Genomic DNA, 25,447 nt, shown 5'->3' on the forward strand with positions numbered 1-25,447 from the left:
ACTTGTTTGCCAATACGTTATTACTCTCATTACTGAATTTCACTGAACTTTAAGACCTGGGTCCGTTAACTTTTTGTTGTACTCCGCACTCACTCATCAGCTGTCACCCACAAGGGCTACTAATCAGTCAGAGCCGAAGGTTTCCAAGTATTACAGGTGCCCCTGACAAACGATTATGTATTTTACTACAAATATCATAAAGCTCGATTGAGAGAGCCTGAAGGTGTGGTAGACCCATCTGAATCAAAAATTGACCACGAAAGAATGGACTCAGTACTTGAGTGACGTTAAGGAGCCTCCAGGAATGCCAGACCGAAATATATCCAATTCACTTATTTGCAGTACACTTATTTGACCTTTAAAATAATAGGACATATGGCACAGTGGAGCACTGAACACTTGTCCCAGATGTACGGAATGGAGGCAGGGTTTTACCATATGTTATGGCATTGCCTTATGGTGGAACGTATCTGGGATGAGGTGTTGGTCTGTATAACTGATGCGTCTGGGAAAACAGTCCCAAGGGAAGCTTCCCTATGTCTAATGGGCCTAATGCCACATACAAAGAAAGTGAAACATATTTGTAACTACTTTGTGATTCTAGCATTGGTTCTCATGAAAAGGCGTATTGCCATGTCATGGCGCGCCCTCTCTGGGCTGTGATTTGGCGAGTGGGTGCGAGACTTGGTTAAGTGGGTGCATGCCAAAGTAGATATGCTATCTAATTTTGTACACTTGGGGAATAGCAAAGCAAGATATGTACACAGGGGTTGCTACCCAGACGCACCCTGTGTCTTTGTTGGTTCTCCAACTCTCCCCCCTCCTTCTTTATCCTACTCCCTGTTCTCTGTTCTCCACTCTCCATTGAAATATGATGGCACCTGAACCATAAATGCAGGATGAACTGTGATCCTGTATGACAACCAAGTTATAGCATTTAATGTATTTCTTTCTATGGTTGACTCTCGCAATAACTGATATGCATAAGACAGCAAAGATATATATGGCCATCCAGGCAGATATACTTGAAAGTCATAGGTTATCCTTACGTATAATGTAGTAGATCGCATACTGTATATAAACCCAGCATACTGAGTTTAGATGCTTGTCATTATTTTTACAATATTTTCTGAAAAGGCCAATAAAACCATTTACAAAACAAGCATTACAATGCAATGGTCTCGCCTTTGCAAAAGTTAGAGCTATTGGTATTGTAAATGACAAACTTTTTATTTATGGGTTGGTTTTGAAAACATAAATAACTCTGTTGCACTTAGAATACTTAAAGCTGATCGTAGCACAACCCTAGCTTGTCGGGTGGCTAAATTCTTAAGCTGGGCATGGTTGATTAGACGAAAGGCCTTATGATGAACCTGTATAATGAATAGTTTTTTAACTTCAGCAAAGCTGTCAAAATTTAATACATTTTTATTTTATTTATTGTAAAAAAAATTTATAGATGAAATCATCTTTTAAATGTATTTGTTATGAACTGTCTTTTTAACCTGCAAATGTGCTTTTATGATATCAAATATCGAAATAAAGCTTTGTTGATTGATTGAGATAAATAAATGGCATTGTCATTTACAATGCCAATAGCTTTAGCTCTCGCAAATGCGAGACCTATTGCATTTGCACACACACACACACACACACACACCCCCACACCCAGACACACACACACACACACACACACACACACACACACAGAGAGCCACACACACGCATACACACACTGCGGCTCAATGGACAGATTTTCTTTTTAAATAACAGTCTTGGTGCCTGTTTCTTGGTGGGCCCTGTGACGTGTCAACTTTAAAGTATATAGAATCCAGCACAAGAAGAAAGTGTCCGGAAGCAGGGCGTGGGATGCAGTGGCCTGACAAAGGAGGCTGCTCGGAAGCCTTCAGCCTCGGGAGGAAACGGCACTGGGAAGAAGTCACCGGGGCACCTGTGGTGCCTCCTCTCGGATGCCAGCGTGCTCTATGGTGGGGCTTCTCAGTGCTTCCTCCAAACACCAGAGCTGCTTGGTATGACAGCAAGGGACAAGGGTTTGGCAGGAACCCAAACACCCCTTCCGGGACACTTTGGGTGCGAGCAGAACACAGGAGAGATACTTGGCAGTGCCCGTGTGCAGACCAGCCCCAGGGGCTCAGTATCACTACTACGAACAAAGGCTGGCATTGCCCTGAAACCACCGCCCTGCATCCTATCCCCAGCCCTGACAGCCACAAGTGCCCTAAATGCAGTGTGTGAGGAGGATCCACGAAGGGTTGTGCGCCCTGCCATGGGTGAAGTACCACAACCTCCCCCCGTCCCCAGGGAATGGAAAGGAGCCCTCCCCAATCCGTCCCAGGACAATGCTCGGTGAAGCGTGACTCTACCCAGTGCGCAGGGGAGGAGCGGCCCTGCCTGTACCCCACCTCGTGCCCCGCAGCTTCCCCGCATGGGACTCACCAGGATGACCGAGGTCCGCACCGCCTCCGAGACGCTCTACCGCAGCTCGGCCACCGTGCCCAGCTTACTGAGGCGCTTGGTGAACTTCCTGACTTTACACATGGTGCTGGCCGGCCGGGCTGGGCGAGTCTGGGGCCGCAGGAGCTGGGGGCTCTCCGGCTCATGCTGCCTCCGTTGCTGTCCGCGCTTTGGCTCTGGCTGAGCAGGGCGGGGGAGGCAGAGGAGTTCTGGGGGGAGAGGTCAGGAGGGAGGACGCACGCATACCTCAGGCAGAGCCCGCTGCAGGACCAGTACGGCGCTGCCAGCGGCATCCTCGTGGCCAGCGTGCTCCGATTGCGCCCACAGCACTCAGGACAGGGATGGCTGCACACCGGACACCTGTGGCAGGGGGCATGTCCGAGCGAGAACCGAGGGCGCAGACTCCGTTGTGCCAGCCTAGCATCCCTACCGGCATGCACGAGCATCCTGTGGTTATCGGCACGTGGGTAGAAAAAAACGCACAGCCTAGACAGGAGACGAAACTGCACCACAAACAACAATACAATTAAATTAAAAAGCATTTGCAATGCAATAGGTCTCGCATTTACGCGAGTTTGAGCTATTTGCATTGTAAATGACAATGCATTTTATTTATGTTTTGTTTTTTAAAACAGAAATAAAAGCATTGTCATTTACAATGCAAATAGCATAAACGTGCGTAAATGCGAGACCTATTGCATTGTAAATGCTTGTTCTTAAATGTGGCTGTCTATTTTGTTTTATCTCCTGGCTGTAGGATATTGCTCAGAGACATTCTGTGTAGTTGTCCACTGTCTAAATGTTATGTTTGTAAATACACATTTACATACCTGTGCATCACCCAAATGAAAATTCTTATTTACTTTTTTATTTTACATCACATCCAAAATGTTTATTTGTATCCACTCTAAAGAACGTTTGTGTTGGAAGTGGCCCTTCTTGCAGGGTCACCCTCAAACTTTTTGCTTCTTCCTCCCTTATTTTTCCTGACCCGTGGCTGTTGGCAATAGGACTATGCGCACTTTACCACTGCTGATCAGTGCTAAAGTGCATATGCTCTCTATGTAAATTGTTATTCTGATTGAATATACATGTTTGGCATATTTGTATCACCATGAAGTCCCTAGTAAAGTGCACTGGGTGTGCCAGGGCTGGTGATGACAAATGCTACTAGTGGGCCTGCAGCACTGATTGTGCCACCCACAGGAGTAGCTCTAAAATGGTGTCTCAGGCCTGCCACTGCAGTGCCTATGGGCAGTTTAGAACTGCCATGTCCTCCTGGTCAGTGTCCCCACTGACCAGGCCTAACCCTTCCCTTTTCGTGCACATCAGCCACCCCTATGGAAGGCCCAAGGTACCCCCCTGGGCAGGGTGCAGTGTATGTGAAAGGTAGAGCATGTACTGGTGCAGGTAACATGTTCTGGTAGTGAATTACAGCCATTTTCGTTTTTCACTATTGTAAGGCTATCTTGCTCCATAGGTTAACATGGGTGATGCTGGCTACAGTGGTTAACAGCATTTCTTCCCATAGGAACAAGATAGGACATAAGTATCTAGTATCCCTGAACTCAGAATTTAATAACACATCTTTTAGGAAAGGTTGTTTTTAAATCCTGTGTTTGAGAACAGCACTTTTAGAAAGTTGCTGTTCTCTTGTCTGACCCTTCTGTGTGCCTGGGCCTGTTTGTGTATTGACTGTCTGGTTTGTGAGTGACAGGGGCTGGGGAATTCCCCAGCAGGATGGATGAGTCAGCACTAGGCTGAATGACTGCAGTTGCAACTGGAGTGGTGGGAGGAGTTAGAACCTGGGCTGAATAGGGCTGTGCCTGCCTTCCACAATGCTGGCTCCACCCCCCTGCTGGGCGGCTGAGGACCCTGCCCCTCACTCTGAAAGGAAAGATGCAGCCAGCAAAACAAAGTGCTCAGGATCCACCCAGAACTGGTTCAGACCGGGCACAGGGCCCACATGCACCAAGAGAACAAAGACTTTAGGGGTATAAGTACAGGACCCCTGACAACAGAAAATTAGATCATCCTGGAAATCAAGAAGGAACCTCTGCCAAGGAGAAAGCTGACTCTGAAGAAGGAAGATCGTCCTGCTGTTGCTCTGCTGGACTGACCTGTTGCTTTGATGCCAAGGAGAGGGGAAGGACTTTGCTGTGTGCTGTGTCCCCTGTCTTGAAGGAATCTCCAAGGGCCTGAGAAGAGCTGGCTCCCTGTTTTGAAGTCCCAGGAACAAAAGGACTTCACCCCCAGCTTCCCTGAACTCTGCTGAGAGAGTTCTGTCCCTCCTAGAGTGCTTGATCCAGTTGTGGGGCCTCTGGAGGTTGGACCTGTGCTGGGAAGCTTGAAACTAAGCTTGAGTGACTTTTGAATCTGAAAAGTGTCGCATCGCTCGCTTGCGGAGCGCATCCCCGACAGTGCGAGAAGTTTCCCGCCGCTACGGAGGTCGAGATCGTCGCAGCGCCTGACGCCGCTGCCAGAGACGTCGCATCCTTCGTTTGCGGGACGCACCAGACCGGTGCGGGAGAATCGAACATCGCTGCGAGTATCGTCGCAGAGCCTGTCGTCGCTGGGTGAGAACGCCGCACCGCTTGCTTGCGGACCGCATCACGTCGCTGCGAGTGTCGTCGCAGAATCATCGCATCGAGGAGCTGCGAGAGAAAGGATCACCGCTGGACCGCGCATCGTCGCCCCGGAGATCGTCGCAGCACCTACGAGATCGTCGCATCGTGCCTTTTGCGAGAACAGACTTCCTACGGAACCTACGCACCGGAATCCATACAAGTGGCCTTCCTCCCCATACAGACCGGATTCGTCGCAACACGCCCGCTGCTGCAGCGGGGCTGTCGCATCGCCTCCCCAGGGTCTCAGGAGCAACGCATCGCTTGTTTTCCACCGCACCAGCTTCTGCTTTTGGAACTTTGTTGCAACTAAAGGTACTGTGAGTAAACGTGACGCAACTGTGAACTTTTCACGCATCTGTGGTTTATTTTACCGCAACTTGAAGAATTTTAACGCAACCTTAAGAACTCTTTTTGAAACCATATTTGAACTGTGTATGTTGGATTTTTATCGTTTTGGTCTTGTGTAGTTTTAGATTAAATACCTTTATTTTTCTAAACTGTTGTGGAATCAGTTTGTGGTGTTTTCACTGTGTTACTGTGAGTGTTGGTACAAATACTTTACGCATTGCCTCTGGTTAGCCTAGACTGCTCGCGCCAAGCTACCTAGAGGGTGAGCGGAGGTTATCTCAGAGGGTTATCTCCTTGCCCTGACTAGAAGCAAGGGTCCCTATTTGGACAGTGGTACCTACCTCTGCCAACTAGAGACCCCCAGATCTAACATTGGTGGTCAGGCGGTGGGATTTGAACTTGTATTTGTACTTGACTCACAGTAATTGGTGTACATCACTAGTGAGTGCAGACCACTACGCCACCACATACTGTTTGTTTTTTCCAGGGTCCTCCTGGAAGTATTTTTGGATATTGAGACTCTGGCTAAGTGTTGCACCTGTAAAATCCTGCCAAAATGGAAGTCAACTTTTTTCACCTGTGCATCTACACAGAAGAGGCGATAAAAGCCTTTTGCAAGAAGAGGGGGCTGCCTGTGGAGAAAGGTTCCACAAGGAGGGATCTTGAGGCATGCCTGTATTCCCATGAGGCCAGAATTTGGGAAGCAACATTAGTAGATGATTCTGAGGAGGAGGACTTCTCTGATAGTGAAGAAGAGAAAGATGAGTGGACCCTTGCTGCTGAGCAAAGGTGCAGAGAATTAGACCGGCTAAGCAAGGAAGGTATGATCCGGTGGGCCTTAGCCCAGAAAGAAAAATGGGATGCTCAAGGAAGGAGCTTTGCTGAGTTGGAGGTGGAGTCCAGCTCAGATGGTGGCAGCATGATTATGATATCTAGTGTGGAAAGAAAGGTACAAACACCCAGAGATGTGGCGTCTGACTTGAGGGAGGGGGTCGACATACACCAGGGGGTTCAGGTTTATGATGTAGTTCCAGTGGAGTGCAGTGTCCCTGAAGTAGATTGGGGGACTGGCACAGGGGACCATATTCCTAGTGGTGGGAGGGACACTCTACTGACTCTAGATGAGAGGTACAGGGAGAGGGGTTCCCCCATGGTAGAAACCTTGGTGTGTGTGTGTGAAGACCAGCTAGAAGAGTGTGGGTTGTGTGAAAGAGGCAGTCAGATACTGTCTTGCCAGTCTCAGGAGAGTGGTGTGGGGTACTTGTGTAAGGCACTGGAGGGTGAGGCAAAGGGTAACTTGGTTAACAACTGTGGGGGGCCGTGTGATTCATTTGTTGAAGAGCATATTTTAAGTCCCTGTTTTCCAGAGCTATGCCAACACCCGGTGGAGTGTGAGTTCTCTGATCCCAGAGAGCTTGCGTTGGAGGCAGACCTCTTGGTGGATTCCAGAGAGTCTGAGGAGGCATTGGGGAGTGATCCCAAAAGGAGTGGCTTAGATATCTTCCAGACCTGTGAGGTGGAAGAGGTTCAGTGTAGCCCAGTTAGGTCCCAGTGTAGTGGGAGGGGTGTAGGGGCTCATGTCCGGTCTCAGTGGAGAAGGAATGAGTGTGGGACGGTGTGTCTCACAGTGCCCGAAACCCAGTCTCAGGGCCTGGAGGGTTCCTTAACCACTTGGCTGCTATGCGTTTTCCCCCCCGGTGCTGGGATCCTCCATTTTCCATTATTCATGACGAGCTGGGCTCGTCATGAGCGTGCGAGGAGGCTACACCATGACGAGCCCAGCTCGTCATGAGCGTGGAAGGGGTTAAGGGAACACCAGGTTGGGGACCTAGACTGTACTAGTAGGCCATTTGAGGAGGATCTCCTAGTGTCTGTTGAACGGGGAGTGCCTGTAACCAGGCCTTCATCAGTTCTGGTGTCTGGCAGTGCCGCTCCATTTGGGAGGGTACAGAAGTCCAGACTGAGGGGTGAGAGGGGGAAGGAGTCCCCAGTGGGAGAACCAGTGGGTCAGGGACCAGTCAGAAGGGCTGAGTCCCCAGTGAGTGACCCTGGTGACCTCACTTCTGTCCTGGGGGATTTTCCCGCGCTGTCAGGTGGACAGGGGTCGGGAGATCTGCGCCAGGCAGACCGTCACAGGACACATGAGTTGTGTGTCACCCTCATGGGGGTACTATGTAACTCCCCAGAAGTCCTGGCGTGTCAGGCAAGCATTCTACCGCAGGGGTTGGTCCCTGGGTGGGGAAACCAGGTTCAGGTATTGTCTGACCTGGAGGCTTTTGAGCCTAGGTTTGAGGGCCAGGTCTGGGGTGCCCCCCCTGACCTGGAATACCAGTTGCAGGATAGCACCCCTGAACTGGTGGATGAATGGTGCGGGACACCTGCCACAGGTGCCCTGGCTATTCTAGAAGGGGGTACCGCTCCAGGTGGGAGAGTACAGAGCCCCAAGGAAGAGGAGGACTGGGTGTGGAGAAGCCCACCTCAGCCTCCTATCCAGCCGCCGGATACAGGTCCGGGACTGGTGGGTCAGTGCCAGGATGTTAGACCTGACTTGACAAGAGAGGGGGTGGACAAAGGGTGCCAAGCACCTGGGGCTACTGCCCCCACCCTCTGATGCCACAGGGGTTTGAGAGCCATGAGAGGCATGAGGCCTGGGTCTCATCCCTGATCACTGTTGGTGGTCACTGTGGCTTGCTGTCGGTCTGTTGGGACACACCTGTGAGGAAATTAAGGTTAGGTGCTGCACAGGTGGTGTCCACAGGTGAGGAGAAGGGTTCCACATGGATTGGCATGGTGGACCCTGAGAGTATGGATAGAGTGATCCAACTGGGTTTAGGACGGCGAAGAACAGGACTGCCCTGCTGTGTGGGCCAGTTTCCGTGTTCTATCGCCTTAAGCAGGGAATACCATTGAGGTATCGTTTGGTCTACCCTGGCTTTAGGCTGGAAGGGCGTTGTGTTGGAACTGGCCCTTCTTGCAGGGTCACCCTCAAACTTTTTGCTTCTTCCTCCCTTATTTTTCCTGACCCGTGGCTGTTGGCAATAGGACTCTGCGCACTTTACCACTGCTGATCAGTGCTAAAGTGCATATGCTCTCTATGTAAATTGTTATTCTGATTGAATATACATGTTTGGCATATTTGTATCACCATGAAGTCCCTAGTAAAGTGCACTGGGTGTGCCAGGGCTGGTGATGACAAATGCTACTAGTGGGCCTGCAGCACTGATTGTGCCACCCACAGGAGTAGCTCTAAAATGGTGTCTCAGGCCTGCCACTGCAGTGCCTATGGGCAGTTTAGAACTGCCATGTCCTCCTGGTCAGTGTCCCCACTGACCAGGCCTAACCCTTCCCTTTTCGTGCACATCAGCCACCCCTATGGAAGGCCCAAGGTACCCCCCTGGGCAGGGTGCAGTGTATGTGAAAGGTAGAGCATGTACTGGTGCAGGTAACATGTTCTGGTAGTGAATTACAGCCATTTTCGTTTTTCACTATTGTAAGGCTATCTTGCTCCATAGGTTAACATGGGTGATGCTGGCTACAGTGGTTAACAGCATTTCTTCCCATAGGAACAAGATAGGACATAAGTATCTAGTATCCGTGAACTCAGAATTTAATAACACATCTTTTAGGAAAGGTTGTTTTTAAATCCTGTGTTTGAGAACAGCACTTTTAGAAAGTTGCTGTTCTCTTGTCTGACCCTTCTGTGTGCCTGGGCCTGTTTGTGTATTGACTGTCTGGTTTGTGAGTGACAGGGGCTGGGGAATTCCCCAGCAGGATGGATGAGTCAGCACTAGGCTGAATGACTGCAGTTGCAACTGGAGTGGTGGGAGGAGTTAGCACCTGGGCTGAATAGGGCTGTGCCTGCCTTCCACAATGCTGGCTCCACCCCCCTGCTGGGCGGCTGAGGACCCTGCCCCTCACTCTGAAAGGAAAGATGCAGCCAGCAAAACAAAGTGCTCAGGATCCACCCAGAACTGGTTCAGACCGGGCACAGGGCCCACATGCACCAAGAGAACAAAGACTTTAGGGGTATAAGTACAGGACCCCTGACAACAGAAAATTAGATCATCCTGGAAATCAAGAAGGAACCTCTGCCAAGGAGAAAGCTGACTCTGAAGAAGGAAGATTGTCCTGCTGTTGCTCTGCTGGACTGACCTGTTGCTTTGCTGCCAAGGAGAGGGGAAGGACTTTGCTGTGTGCTGTGTCCCCTGTCTTGAAGGAATCTCCAAGGGCCTGAGAAGAGCTGGCTCCCTGTTTTGAAGTCCCAGGAACAAAAGGACTTCACCCCCAGCTTCCCTGAACTCTGCTGAGAGAGTTCTGTCCCTCCTAGAGTGCTTGATCCAGTTGTGGGGCCTCTGGAGGTTGGACCTGTGCTGGGAAGCTTGAAACTAAGCTTGAGTGACTTTTGAATCTGAAAAGTGTTGCATCGCTCGCTTGCGGAGCGCATCCCCGACAGTGCGAGAAGTTTCCCGCCGCTACGGAGGTCGAGATCGTCGCAGCGCCTGACGCCGCTGCCAGAGACGTCGCATCCTTTGTTTGCGGGACGCACCAGACCGGTGCGGGAGAATCGAACATCGCTGCGAGTATCGTCGCAGAGCCTGTCGTCGCTGGGTGAGAACGCCGCACCGCTTGCTTGCGGACCGCATCACGTCGCTGCGAGTGTCGTCGCAGAATCATCGCATCGAGGAGCTGCGAGAGAAAGGATCACCGCTGGACCGCGCATCGTCGCCCCGGAGATCGTCGCAGCACCTACGAGATCGTCGCATCGTGCCTTTTGCGAGAACAGACTTCCTACGGAACCTACGCACCGGAATCCATACAAGTGGCCTTCCTCCCCATACAGACCGGATTCGTCGCAACACGCCCGCTGCTGCAGCGGGGCTGTCGCATCGCCTCCCCAGGGTCTCAGGAGCAACGCATCGCTTGTTTTCCACCGCACCAGCTTCTGCTTTTGGAACTTTGTTGCAACTAAAGGTACTGTGAGTAAACGTGACGCAACTGTGAACTTTTCACGCATCTGTGGTTTATTTTACCGCAACTTGAAGAATTTTAACGCAACCTTAAGAACTCTTTTTGAAACCATATTTGAACTCTGTATGTTGGATTTTTATCGTTTTGGTCTTGTGTAGTTTTAGATTAAATACCTTTATTTTTCTAAACTGTTGTGGAATCAGTTTGTGGTGTTTTCACTGTGTTACTGTGAGTGTTGGTACAAATACTTTGCGCATTGCCTCTGGTTAGCCTAGACTGCTCGCGCCAAGCTACCTAGAGGGTGAGCGGAGGTTATCTCAGAGGGTTATCTCCTTGCCCTGACTAGAAGCAAGGGTCCCTATTTGGACAGTGGTACCTACCTCTGCCAACTAGAGACCCCCAGATCTAACATTGGTGGTCAGGCGGTGGGATTTGAACTTGTATTTGTACTTGACTCACAGTAATTGGTGTACATCACTAGTGAGTGCAGACCACTACGCCACCACATACTGTTTGTTTTTTTCAGGGTCCTCCTGGAAGTATTTTTGGATATTGAGACTCTGGCTAAGTGTTGCACCTGTAAAATCCTGCCAAAATGGAAGTCAACTTTTTTCACCTGTGCATCTACACAGAAGAGGCGATAAAAGCCTTTTGCAAGAAGAGGGGGCTGCCTGTGGAGAAAGGTTCCACAAGGAGGGATCTTGAGACCCCCAGATCTAACAGTTACAATCTGTTGCACAGCAAGACTGACATGGGCCCTGGCGCACGTAAGGAAATGGGCCAGGGCTTTGTGGGTTAGGTAGATAAATGAAAGGAACAATCAGGGTCTGTGGGCCCCTTCGGTCACTTGTCCTCAGTGCAACTGCACCTGCTGCACCATTGATAGCCACACCCCTGGTTTTAATTGTTTGTAAAGTATTAGTACACAGATCAGACGGATGCCGCTGGGGGATTGGGCGATGATGAAGCGTATGAGGAGATCTGTGGTCAAGCTGTCAGTACACCCAACCCCCTATGGACTGAGGAGGAGGAGAATGTTTATTATAGATGAGCATTAGGTCGAAGTACAGATGTGCAACAAATTCTTGGATTACCGCACGATACAACTCTCACCACAAGTTATGGTGATTGTTCTTAACATGTTATGAAGATAGAACGAAATATTAACAATGACAGTATTCATATCGGCAATGATAATAAAAAATATTATGAGGATAAAAGAGTAATTAAACAGTTTGAGCCAACCAGTCTTGCCACCTGGAAGAGGTAAATGGCACGTTTTTATGATGTTTACGTTTTTCGGTATCTCTACAGCTTTGAAGCCGGAGCTGCTCGTTCTACTTGCACCATAATTAAAGGAGCTGACAAGCCGAGGCGGAGTGATCCACAGTAACACGCCGCACACAAGCCTGGAAGCAGAAGTGTCGTCCTCCGCTGTGATTGGCCAGCTGTCTCGTTTGTCAAAGCGCGAGGAGGCGATGCAACCGAGAGGACACCCGCCTTCTGCGGTCCGCTGCTCCTGTTGGTTAATATACCCGTCCATCGCGCAGCAGGGTAGGCTGCGCTGGCTGGTTACGTTGTACCTTTTCCAGAGTCTGCAATAGACACCTCTGGAGCTTGGAGGAGGAAGGGATGTCAGCGCGGGGGGGAGTGAGGCTGTGACGCGGGGGGGGCAACGAGGGGACGAGAAGGGGAGCAGCACCACCGACGAGGGGCCTCGAGGGGCCCGGCTCAGCAGCAGCTGGTGAGTGAACACTGGGCCCTGGGGAGGAGGATGGCTGAGGGGGGGGAGGGTGCGTGTTTATTTGTATTTTCAGCCTCACTGTTTTTGCATCCTTTTTAAGAGTGTGTTTATTCAGTACGAGGCCTGTCACCCTAAACATTAAAGATCTTAAATGTCAGAAGGACGTATGCAACAAAAACAATATCAAAGCCCCCGCCCCCTTCTGTTACCATGGTCGTGTGTCTACATCCATTGTTTAGCTACGGTTGCTACTCATGCACAGCGTACTGCGTGTGATGTCCAGAAACCATGTTGTCACTTCAGCCATTAATGCCCGCAGTTCTCTGCTGCTCACTGTCTGCGCCTGATTGAGGTCAGTGCTAAAGTTAGCATGGCTTTTTTGGGGGGGACGGTGTGCTTTGCGTTTTGGATAGCTAAATAACCCTTATATAATCGTTTTGGCAGCTCAAGAAACCGTAGACGAAATGCTACTCTTAATTTCAGTGTTGTAGATTTTTCTTTTAATCTTCCATTTTCTTGTTTATTTAGGCAGCGTGTGTTGTCTTTTTAAATAGATGAAGAGTTGAAAGCCTCTAAAACACAAATCTCATTGTAGCATTCAGATTTGACAGTCATAGTTTCCGCTGCGTGTCCTCATAATAAAACAAGCGCGGCAGGCTGCCGGGAGCAGGGGGAGGCGCGCGCGGCAGCAGGGGGGAGGGGGGCGGGTGGCTGTGTGCGTGCGTGTGTGTGAGTGAGCGCGTGTGTGTATGCAGTGTGTGTGCGCGCGCGCGTGTGTGTATGCAGTGTGTGTGTGCCTGCGTGTGTATGCAGTGTGTGTATGCAGTGTGTGTGTGTGTTTGTGTGTGTGCGCATGCGTGAGTGTGGCTGTGTGTGTGCGCGCGCGCGAATGAGAGAGGCGAGAGGCTGCTGAATGTTGAAGAGGAGATGTGCACGGCGCCGGGCTGGACGTGCGCGTCCACACACCAGAATCGCCGCGCGTGCCCCGGTCTGTCTCCCTTGAGAGGCAACTACATGACAATAGGTCTCGAGAGCGAGACCTAAAAAAAGTCAATTACAGAGGAAAATAATCTCAATACTCATTTACTTTAGCCTGTTCCTCAGGAAAAAAACGTTGAATGTTGTTGAACTCAGAATACGGTAAACGACCAAAATATAGAATCCAAAATATAGAATGGACAGAATATTGACTCCAAAATATAGATAGGACAGAATATCAAATTATCAAAATATAGTTAGTCAGGATATCGAATTTGGGGTAGGAAATATCGATTTCCATATTATCGAATTTAAAATATCGATTTCCATAATATCAATTTTTTTTAGTGTTATGTATCGTGGTATATGTGTTAAAATTATGTATTAATTTTGTAATGTATGTTTGATTTTTTTAAAGTAATGAATGTTGTGTAATTTCATTTTTGCGCAATTTAATTCTGTAGCGGGAAGTGGGTTTATAGGGGAATAGGGTGGGAAGTAATTTAATTACAGTAAATTAAAGATACATTTTTATTTATGTGTATTGATAATTGATTGATTGATAATTCATTATTGATTGGTAATTAACTTTTATTAATTGGTAATTATTTTTTATTAATTGATTAATTGATATTTATGTTAATTGTATTTATTATTTGGAGCAGGTTGTGGGTTTATAGGGGGATAGGGTGGGAAGTAATTTAATTGGAATAACGTTAATATATGTTTTATATGTATTGATAATTAATAGATAATCAATTATTAATGAGCAATTCATTTTTATTAATTGCTAATAAATTTTTTTGATTGGTCATACATTTTTATTAATTGGTAAATATGTTTAATACATTTTTTATTGGTATTTATAATTAATTTAATTTAATTTTAATATTAAATCATTACTTGCCCTACTGTTGCACTCTCTGGAGTGGGAATAGTAATTTTTACCCCTACGCTATCCAACTTTTTCCCTACTGTTGCACTCACTGGAGTGGGAGTAGTAGTTTTTACCCCTACGCTATCCAACGCTTTCCTTAATATTGCACTCTATGTAGTGGGAATAGTAATTTTTACCCTCCCGCTATCCAACATTTTCCCTACTGTTGCACTCTCTGGAGTGGGAATAGTAATTTTTACCCCTACGCTATCCAACGCTTTCCCTATTGTTGCACTCACTGGAGTGGGAATAGTAATTTTTACCCCTACGCTATCCAACGCTTTCCCTACTGTTGCACTCACAGGAGTGGGAATAGTAATTTTTACCCTCCCGCTATCCAACGCTTTCCCTACTGTTGCACTCTCTGGAGTGGGAATAGTAATTTTTACCCCACCGCTATCCAACGCTTTCCCTACTGTTGCACTCACAGGAGTGGGAATAGTAATTTTTACCCTCCCGCTATCCAACGCTTTCCCTACTGTTGCACTCTCTGGAGTGGGAATAGTAATTTTTACCCCACCGCTATCCAACGCTTTCCCTACTGTTGCACTCTTTGTGATGCGATGTGATGTGATGCCGCATTTCTATAGCGCACTTTCACTCCAAGGAGCATCTTGGCGCTTGGATCATGATGAAAAATAAAGGTGATCTGCAACTATGCTGTCCCTGGGCGCTGCGATTCATACTAATGCTTTGCATGTAGTGTCAGGAAGCTTATATATCCAGGTCTTAAGAGATTTCCTGAAACATTGTTCAGATGGGATCAGATGAAGGTAGAGAGGAAGTTTGTTCCATGCCTTGGAGCCAATCCCTGCCAGGGATTTGCCTCCCTTTGTCGCAAGCCTAAATCTAGGGACCCTAAACAGGTTAGCTGTAGTGGACCTAACATTTCGTGCAGGGTGGTACCGTGTAAACCTTCTCCAGAGGTATGTCGGACCTTGCAGGTGAAAGGCACTCAAAGTAATAACTAGGACCTTGAACAAAATACGTTCGTGGATGGGAAGCCAGTGGAGAACATCTAAGGCAGCTGAGGCAGAGGACTTCCTGGGCCATCTGAGCACCAGACGGGCGGCAGCATGCTGGACCATCTGTAGCCTGTGGAGGGCCGCTTTATTTGCTCCTGCATACAAGCTATTACAGTAGTCCAGCCTTGATGTAATTAGTGCAACCGCCACCGTCCGCCTGGCTGCCAGGGGGAGCAGATTGAAAAATTTCCTCAGGCTCTTTATGATGTTAAAACAGGTGCCTGCTACTGCCACCGCTTGTTGTTTGAATGATAGATTGTCATCAAACTTAATCCCTAAATTCCGTGCGCACTGATTGTGTTTGGCGGGGCTTCCGCATTCTCTGGCCAACATTTCTTGGGCGAGAAAGGGTTATAATGCCCGAATGGCAAAATTTCCGTTTTGCCAGAATTGCACCTCAGATGATTATCTCTCATCCACGTAAACGTTGCTGATAGGCAGTTTTTAAGATTTTGTTCTGCATTTGTCATATCCTTGTCAAGGACAAGGATCAGCTGTGTATCATCAGCATATGCAATAGTGCTGATGTTGAAGGACGAGATGAGATTTATCAGGGGGACCATGTAAAGATTGAAAAGCGTTGGGCTCAGACTTGAGCCCTGTGGTACCCCTGTCGTTAGTGCCTTTTCCCCGGAGCAAAAATGCCCCAAGATGGTTACTTGACGTCTAAGCGTCAGGAAATTCTTTAACCACTCCAATACGGTTCCTGCTATTCCGGCTGTTGCTAACCGATCTAAAAGGATAGCATGGAACACCGTATCAAAGGCTGCAGATAAATCCAAAAGGATCAGGACAGCCTTCTTGCCCTGATCCAGAGCCGCACGTAGAGTTTCAGTAGTAAACAAAAGGGCAGAATCAGTCGAGTGCTGAGCTCTGAACCCCGATTGATTAGTGTGTAGTATATTGTTTCCTTCCAAAAATGCGATGAGCTGCCTGTTTACAAATGTTTCCGCCAGTTTACAGAGCACTGGGAGAAGTGATATGGGGCATAAATTGGACAGGGTCGTAGGGTCTTGAACCTGCTTCTTTTGCAGGGGTTTAACGGCTGCGAGTTTCCATTGCGATGGAATCTCTGCTGAGAGGAGTGACAAATTAATAATAGTATTTATGACAGGGTTTTCTACGTCAATCATGGCTTTCAGCAGAGCCGGAGGGCAAGGATCAAAAGGAGATCCTGACTTAATTGAACATATGGCTAGATGGGTTTCCTCCAGACTGATCGGGAGGAAGGTCCTCATACTGGCCATATTAGGGTCAGTCCTGAAGGTTTCATCCAGTTCAGAGGGTTCAAAATGAGGGAAAACTTTAGTCAGGTCCTGCACTTTGTGCTCAAAATAGTTGGCTATGGCATGACACAGAGACTGAGATGGCGGAATTTCCTGTGTCAGTATTTTGGGATTCCTGAAGATATTAACAATTCTAAAAATTTCCTTCTGCTTGTTATTGGTGGCTTCAATCACCGCTGTGTAAAAATCGACCTTCGCACGTTTGATCAAGCCATGATAATGTCTACTAGGCGTCTTATACACATCATGTGCCCTGTCGTCATAGTTACGACGCCATCTGCGTTCGAGTGATTTTACTTCACCTAGTGCTTCTTTCAAGGACCTGGAGAACCAGGGTGCAGATTTCCTCTTACAGCGTGGTCTGGTATCTGGGCCTAGGGGATCTATCCGCTTCCCTATTTCACTGATCCATTCTCCAAATCGCTGATTATCTATTTTTGTGTTCCCGTCAAAGTGGGTGTACTATTCTTAGCCCATCTAAGAAAGTCAGGGTGCTCTATAATTGTTCCAGCAAGGTTTGTTCACCCCATTTCCTTGCGTATCCCTCTTTCCTACCCCAATGCTGCCCGCTAAAAAGTGAAACGCAATGAATTTATGGTCTGACCAAGTTTGTGGCGGGGGGCGGGGGGGGTCTACTTTGATCGAGTCTAAGTTGGAGCTGATACAGTCCAATGTATGACCCGCTTTGTGGGTGGGATCTAGAGTGAGCAAGGCTAGCCCCAGGACATTCATGATGTCTCTGAAACATATTACGCTCGGATCAGTAATGTCCTCTAGGTGCAGATTTAGGTCTCCCAAAAGCGTAAAATTTGAGAACCTCTGTGTCAAATTGCTAAGTACCCAATGCTTTCCAAAAACTGAGTCAGCAGGCCCGGTGGGCGGTAGACTAAAGCTCCAGCATAGGTAAATGAATTATGGACCTGGAGGCAAAAACAAATACTTTCTGCCCCTTTGATGTCCGTTAATTCCGTGATCGTGCATATCAGATTGTCTCGATAGATAATTGCAAAGTCTCCCCCATGTTGTACCGGTCTATCCATCCTTTGGATTGAATACCCTGGGGGAAGGGCGTGCACAATGTCAGGATTACACCATTCTCTTAGCCACGTCTCCGTAATAAACAGACAATCTAGTTCCCCCTCCACTATCAGATCATAGACATGAAATGCATTCTTACACATAGATCTTGCATTTATAAGTCCTCCAAATATGGTCCTAGGTAGCCCTTTTCCCTTTGATAGGGCTCTAGGGCCAGATGTAGGTCGGCAAATACCGGTCGGTAACAGCCGATTTCGGCCGTTACCGACCGGTATTTGCAAATGGAGATGTAGGGGCCTTCAAATATACAGAATCTGTAAATTTAGCGATTCGGTAAATTTACAGATTCTGTAAAATATCGAATCGGTAAATATTCCGAATCGGTAAATCCAGATGTAGGTGGCACTGAAAACAGTGCCACAGGCCATTACCGATTCGTTATTTACCATGTAATTCTATTGCATGGTAAACAACGAATACCTGTGTACATGCACATCTGTGCATGTACACCTGTGCCATGTGGCACACATACATGCCCTAAGGGCATGTATGTGTGTTACATGGCACACAAGCCAAAATCAGGGGTGCAACTTTGACACCCTGTCACCCTTGCAAAATCGGTAATTTTACCGAATCGGTATTTACCGATTCTGTAATTGACATTGATTCCTATGGGCCTACAATCAATGGCAATTACCGAATCGGTAAATACCGATTCGGTAATTACCGAATCATACAGATTCGGTAAAAATTACCGAATTTTTACCTACATCTGATTTACCGAATCTAGAATACCGAATCGGTAAAATTCGGTATTCTAGAGTCGGTAAATCAGATTTACCTACATCTGGGCCCTAGTGTCTGTTTGCAGCAGAGGCAGCTAATAGGCCCTAACCAGGTATCTACATTAAGAACCTGGTGGCAGGAATTGGTCTGTTTGTTGAGAGACAATATAAGGTCTCTAATCAATTTGATTTTAGAAGTTGGTAGGGCAACGTGTCCGGCCCTCGGCCCGGCTGTAGCGCGGACGGGCACAGACAGGCTGGACTTTGGCTTGACTACGGCGCGACAGAGGTGCGCCCGCTGACCGCGTCCGCTGCGCGGAGGCATGTCCGTCTGCCTTTATACAGTCGTCTAGAGCGCTGTCAAATTACTCCCCTAAGATGGCCGCCTTCGTCTCCGTCAACCTCAGCGCCTAACTCGGCTGGGTGAAGGATGACTACGGGGTAAGTAGGATTTCGATTTTAAAATATGGCGAGTAAGCAACAATGAAACAAAAGAGTTAACAAGCAATTTTAAAACAAGCAAGCATATGAAGCGTCTCCCGGCTCCTGCCTCAGGAGGACAACAGAGTTGGAGTGGGAATAGTAATTTCTACCCCTATGCTATCCACTGTTTTCCCTACTGTTGCACTCACTGGAGTGGGAATAGTAATTTTTACCCCTACGCTATCCAACCCTTTCTCTACTGTTGCTCTCACTGGAGTGGGAATAGTAATTCACCCCCCCACCCACTATCCAACGCTTTCCCTACTGTTGCACTCTTTGGAGTGGGAATAGTAATTTTCACCTCTACGCTATCCAATGCTTTCCCTACTATTGCGCTCACTGGAGTGGGAATAGTAATTTTTACCCTCTCACTATCCAACAAATTCTCTACTTTTTTTACATTAATTTATAATTTTTTCATTTTAAGCTTTTTTACATTATTTTAGGTATGTTTTATTTAATTGTTTTTAATATTTAATTAATTTTATATTATTTTTAATACATTAAAAAAAAATCGAAATTTTAGTTAACTATATTTTAACATTCTATATTTTGGATTCGATATTTTAGTACTTACCTGTTTGTAGATAGGGATTCTATATGCTGTACTTCGATACTTTGAAGTCGATATTTTGGGCTTTCTATAATATGTCCCTCGATATTAAGTCACTGAACCCCACAATACATTAATTTAGGTATACCTTCAGGGCTCCTGAGATACAGGCCTACCAATAGCACTCTTTCATGCAAGGATTTAATTATGCAGTTAATTTATTTCTCATGTTTCCTAGAAATAGATCATATATGGTCATATATGGATGTCTGCTTATCAATATCACCTGTACAATTCTGGACCTGGGCGGTTGAGCGGGTTAAGGGGGGATACATGCTTTCGGATGGAGCGTTCCCTGCTACACTGCCTACTGTGTCAAATTACGAAATCCAAAAAGCTCAAGATGGCATACAAACTCTTGCGACTACTCCTGGTTTTAGCAGAGAGCAGGATCGCTATAACATGGATGGGAAAGCATACCCCCACAGTTAATGAATGGTTAAGGAATGTGTGTGAGTGGATGCTGGGAAGGGAGGCCCACATGACGGCCAGTAGGAGGGATGAAAAATTAGAAGAGGATTGGGAAATGGAGGAAGTTATGCAACGTGTTTTAAACCCTGTGTCAGATGTGAGTGATCAACATGATTCAGATGCGAGTGACCGCACAATTGAGGAGGATTTCAGCTGATGTTTCTGATTTTTCATTGTCAAGCTCTTAGATTTGAGACAACTGCTAATGCAATACGTGATAATGTACTGTCAACATATTTGCACTTTTGCCGTGGACCCCATCTGACAGCAATGTTTGAAACTGTATACCCACTGTGAATTTATTGAAAAGAGAAATAGAGGTTATAAAAAAACTTAAGGCTTTGCCTATGGAATGGACAATTCTGGGTTGAGCAATCAAGGAAAGTGACTAACTCTAGGTTGAACAATCAGAACTGACTAACATCTGTACAGAAATCGATGAAACATTGTGTGACTGTAATTAATTTAGTAAGAGAATCATAAAGTCTGGATTTTTCAGCATAAATACAATTGGAAGGCATTGTCTGCTCTGAGATGTTGAACTCAATGGCATTCTGTTTTGTTGTTCTTGTTTAGGACTCTACAAAGGAAATTGCTTTAGGATCAACCACTTTCCAGAGGACAATGACTATGACCATGACAGTTCGGAATATATCCTACGTAAGTATCGGCATGAATTCAGCTTTCTTTTTTTATAATAAAAGACTGGCATTTAAATTATGCGATCAGACTTTGGTCAACACTTATCCTCATCATATTAAAAAATTTAACAGTGCATCACAACTAGGGCAAGATAACTTTCAACTGCTACGGACTGTACGAGCCACCAAGTGCATGTTACACCCCACTCATGAGGATGGAGTTTGATAGGTCCGTTAACACATGGCCCTCAATTCCTGTTGTAGGTGTTAGCCAACTACTAATAGCATAAAGTCTCATTTAAAGTTTAGTGGTAAGAGGAAATCCCCTGATTTCTGGAGGAGGTGATAATTCTGTAGGAAAATCCAACTACAGAATTTCCACCACAATTTCAGACTTCTGTTGGAGATAACTCCATCAATTTTTTCGTCTTCAGATTTAGAACTTTCTTCAAAAACGATATGATCTTCAGTAACCATTCAACTCTACATCAGCCCTGAGGCCCTTATAACAAGTGGCCCAGTTGGGGATACAATAATAATTGCATCTTTTAAAACCCAATACTATACGGACCGGTATTTAAAAGGCTAGGTAATTATCACCTATTCCAATTTGTGCCCCTAAAATGGGACATAACATGTGGAGTTTGGTGCTTTGCATGTCAAAATCAGCATGTACCACAGTTATCAGGCATTTTGAACCAGTAGAATTCAAATAGTTTCACCTGCAGAAATATATGTGGGGAAATTGCATGAGATGTAAAAACTTGTAATTCTGGCCCCTAAAAATAATCGTTTGCACAGGGATCTGAAAAGAATGGGTTACTCATAATGAGAACTTTAGTGTTTAAAATAATTCAGACGATGAGTTACTTATGGGCCAGTTTAGACTTTAATATTTTACGGAACATGAATTGTCAGGGAATTTATTTCTCCCTGTTTCTGCATATGTTATACATTGAAATCCTATTTTTGTCAGTGTCATTTCAAAAATGTGGAAAGGTAAAAATCCTTCACAGCATCATGCCTGGTATTCTTATACCTCAAGGTATGACTGAAAAACAAGGGGCCCATATTCTTAAATGAAAATAGAACTTTAATCTAAATTGTTTATGTATAAAATGTACACATTTTTGAGGATTCACCTGGAACTGTAGAAAAACTCATAGATAAACTATGGACATGATTCACAAAGGTAAACAAGCACTTTTGTGTAAGTTTACAATTGTTTGCTATTCACAAAGGTATTTTATTAGTAGTATCATTGCGATTGCAGGTGTACTTTCAGGTGAAAGGGACCAGCTATAATGGGTGGGCTATGGGAGTTCAAGGGCGGGATGCAAGTGAGTAGTCACACACCTGTATAAGTACAGGCACATTCTCACAATGAATGTATTCAAAGGTTTACTTCAGCCTATGGCAAGAGTAAATCCTTTTCCAGAAATGTGGTGAGTGGAGGGGTTACAGCACAGCTTTCCAAACTTTTCATGTTGGGGACACACTTTTTGGAAATGCATCATTTTGGGACACAGTAAGGCAGTGTAGCGAGCAAGCGTAGCATAGCGAGCCCGAACCACCTAAGATGCATTCTGGGGAGGGGGGGTTCTCACTCACTCTGTTTGTCTCCCTCTCTCTCTCTAACTGTCTCCCTCTCTCTGTCTGTCTACCTCCCGCTGTCTCTCTCTGTCGCTCTTGCTCCCATCTGTCACCCTCCTCCCTCTGTCACCCTCTTCCCTCTGTCACTCTGACTCCCTCTGTCACCCTCCTCCCTCTGTCACTCTGACTCCCTCTGTCACTCTGACTCCCTCTGTCACCCTCCTCCCTCTGACTCCCTCTGTCACTCTGACTCCCTCTGTCACTCTGACTCCCTCTGTCACTCTGACTCCCTCTGTCTGACTGACTCCCTCTGTCTGACTGACTCCCTCTGTCACCCTCCTCCCTCTGTCACCCTGACCCCCTCTGTCACCCTGACTCCCTCTGTCACTCTGACTTCCTCTGTCACTCTGACTCCCTCTGTCTGACTCCCTCTGTATTCGTCCCTCTGTATCCGTCTGTCTCCCTCCCTCCCGCTCTCTGTATCTGTCCCTCCCGATCTCTGTATCCGTCCCTCTGTATCCATCTGTCTCCCTCCCTCCTGCTCTCTGTATCCGTCCCTCCCGCTCTCTGTATCCGTCCCTCTGTATCCGTCTGTCTCCCTCCCTCCCGCTCTCTGTATCCGTCCCTCTGTATCCGTTTGTCTCCCTCCCTCCCGCTCTCTGTATCCGTCAATCTGTATCCGTCTGTCTCCCTCCCTCCCGCTCTCTGTATCCGTCACTCTGTATCCGTCTGTCTCCCTCCCTCCTGCTCTCTGTATCCTTCCCTCTGTATCCGTCCCTCTGTATCCGCCTGTCTCCCTCCCTCCCGCTCTCTGTATCCTTCCCTCTGTATCCGTCCCTCTGTATCCGTCTGTCTCCCTCCCTCTCGCTCTCTGTATCCTTCCCTTTGTATCCGTCCCTCTGAATCCGTCCCTCTGAATCCGTCTGTCTCCCTCCCTCCCGCTCTCTCTATCCTTCCCTCTGTATCTGTCCCTCTGTATCCATCTGTCTCCCTCCCTCCCGCGCTCTGTATCCTTCCCTCTGTATCCGTCCCTCTGAATCCGCCCCTCTGTATCCGTCTGTCTCCCTCCCTCCCGCTCTCTGTATCCTTCCCTCTGTATCCGTCCCTCTGTATCTGTCCCTCTGTTTCCGTCTGTCTCCCTCCCTCCCGCTCTCTGTATCCTTCCCTCTGTATCCGTCCCTCTGTATCCCTGCCTCCCGCTCTCTGTATCCTTCCCTCTGTATCCGTCCCTCTGTATCTGTCCCTCTATCTCCCTCTGTCTCCCTCCCTCCCGCTCTCTGTATCCTTCCCTCTGTATCCATCCCTCTGTATCCGTCCCTCTATCTCCCTCTGTCTCCCTCCCTCCCGCTATCTCCCTCCCTCTGCCTGTCACCCTCTGTCACCTCACCCCAGCTTGCTGGGCACACACACAGCCACACAGAGTACTTTGCAGGTCTTAGAAAGACCATTTACCTGTTAATGGGGCTTTGCTGTGAATTGCCTGCCCCCCATAGAGCATTTTTGCACCTGAAAATGATTTTAGATGGAAGTAACCTGGGACACACAATGTATTCCAAAACTACTCCTGGGCAGTTGTGACAGTGGCAGCTTTCCATGAGTTCTTCTGCAGTTCCACGTGAATCCTCAACACTTTCTAAACTTACTACAAACATAGACATAAACAATTGGGGTGGAAGTTCTGCCCCTTTTTTCAGTCATATCTAATGGTATAGGAAAATCATGACAGTATGCTGTAAGATTGTTTTTTCCTTTCCATATTTTTTAATTATATTCTTCTTCATTAGTTGCTATTCTAAATGGTATCCACAATGTTTAAACATATATATGGGTAAGTTCTCTTTCTGCTTATAATAAATAAGCATAGTTAATTGCTGATACATATCTTTGTACAGTTCATTTTGAGAATATTTATTAGAAGGAATAAAAGACTCCAAATGTATGTATGTAATGAGGGTACTTCAAGTAACATTGTTATTTGTGGCCTAATCTCTCTATGATAATAGAAGTCCTTAGTAACTTCTAATATTCTGATTACATAGAGTTGGGGATTATTTATACCAAATATAATATCTGGAGGTATGTTATGTATGTGCAAACTCTCATTATTAGTTGTCTTCTTACATACTCTTTCTGGCATTGGCATTCACTTGTGATAGGACGATTAAGTCACTACTGGCTTCTTGTACTTTATTTCAAGGGTGTTTAAAACCATTTGTAATTGTCTATGCAACCCAGTGTGTAAATAGACACAAAACAAGCATACCTACATCTGGGCACATCACCTACTATGTTGTACAAAGGTATTATTCTAATGCAAAATGCAACCTATATCTGATGTGAATATGCTATATACCCATTAATCTTGGCACCCATCAATACCACACAGGTATCCCTGACCCCATCAGCATTGCACTAATCCACCAGGCTTGCTGCTTGTCTTACATCAATAATAGAAATTAAAAAAACAGGCAAATCTACATTTTGAATTTCCATGATGCAGCAGTGTGAGACAAGGATACTTTTAAAGATCACTTTGTGTCCACCTGGAAGGGCCCTCACTAGGATGTTTTGGGAATTTAGGCATATCACACACAGCATCTTTGGCCACTCTCCCTCTTTAGGCTGATAGGTGAATTTCATAAACTAGGGTAGAGGCAAGGTTTGATTTTCCTTTTAAGTACCTCCGATAGTAATTTGCTCAAAATAGTGTTGATTTCACTAGGTGAATGAGGCTGCCTTCCTCCAAATTACATCTGGAGCAGTTAGTAGTCTCAAAACTAAAACAATATATATATACATTAGGAGCTCTAATTTATAATAAACGTGATGTTTCAAACAAAATTACTTATAATAATTCTCAATCAGGAAAAACTTTTTCAATTTTTATTAGAATAAATAAGTGTAAAGACTATTCTTCTATGGATCCATCCGTAGCACAGTTACATATTCATAAAACATAAGACTTTGTACGCATATAAATTCTGTTTAATAAACATTTATAACCCTGAAAATCCAATTAATGAAGTTGATCTTGAAGCATGATCATCAGTGTTAACAACATTTTAAAATCCATTTCAGTCTAAAGTTGGTGCTGATTTTACTAATCCAGACTATAATTGCATCTAAGGTACATATTGCAACAGTTCTAATACTCCGCACTTTTTCAATTACTCCTAAAGCCAAAACCAGCTCGTAAGATATAAAATATTAATGTGATATTATGCACACTTTTAGATGTCGATCAAATTATCACTCCTTTTTATAGGCTCACATTTGCTAAGACTACTGCACATACCATAATTTGTCTCTTGATATTTATCATAAAAGAAATTTTCTTTGTACTGTACTTCAAGACTCAAATTGTATTAACTCTGTGTATTAGTGTTCACCTTACTCACACCTGTTAAAACTCTCATCACTCATAAAAGGGAAATA

The 25,447-nt window shown here is 46.2% G+C and overlaps 1 protein-coding gene across 1 annotated transcript in view; it reads left to right on the top strand.

Moving 5' to 3' along the window:
- CACNG4 (calcium voltage-gated channel auxiliary subunit gamma 4) overlaps nt 1-25,447 on the top strand; it is a 631,992-nt gene that overhangs the window by 323,642 nt on the left and 282,903 nt on the right. Inside the window, exon 2 of the mRNA XM_078654318.1 lies at nt 20,355-20,438. Within this exon, the coding sequence (XP_078510444.1) occupies nt 20,355-20,438 (84 nt within the window). The remainder of the gene's footprint in view (nt 1-20,354; nt 20,439-25,447) is intronic.

Source organism: Lissotriton helveticus, chromosome 7 (assembly GCF_964261635.1).
Source record: "Lissotriton helveticus chromosome 7, aLisHel1.1, whole genome shotgun sequence".
Taxonomy (NCBI): Eukaryota; Metazoa; Chordata; class Amphibia; order Caudata; family Salamandridae; genus Lissotriton; species Lissotriton helveticus.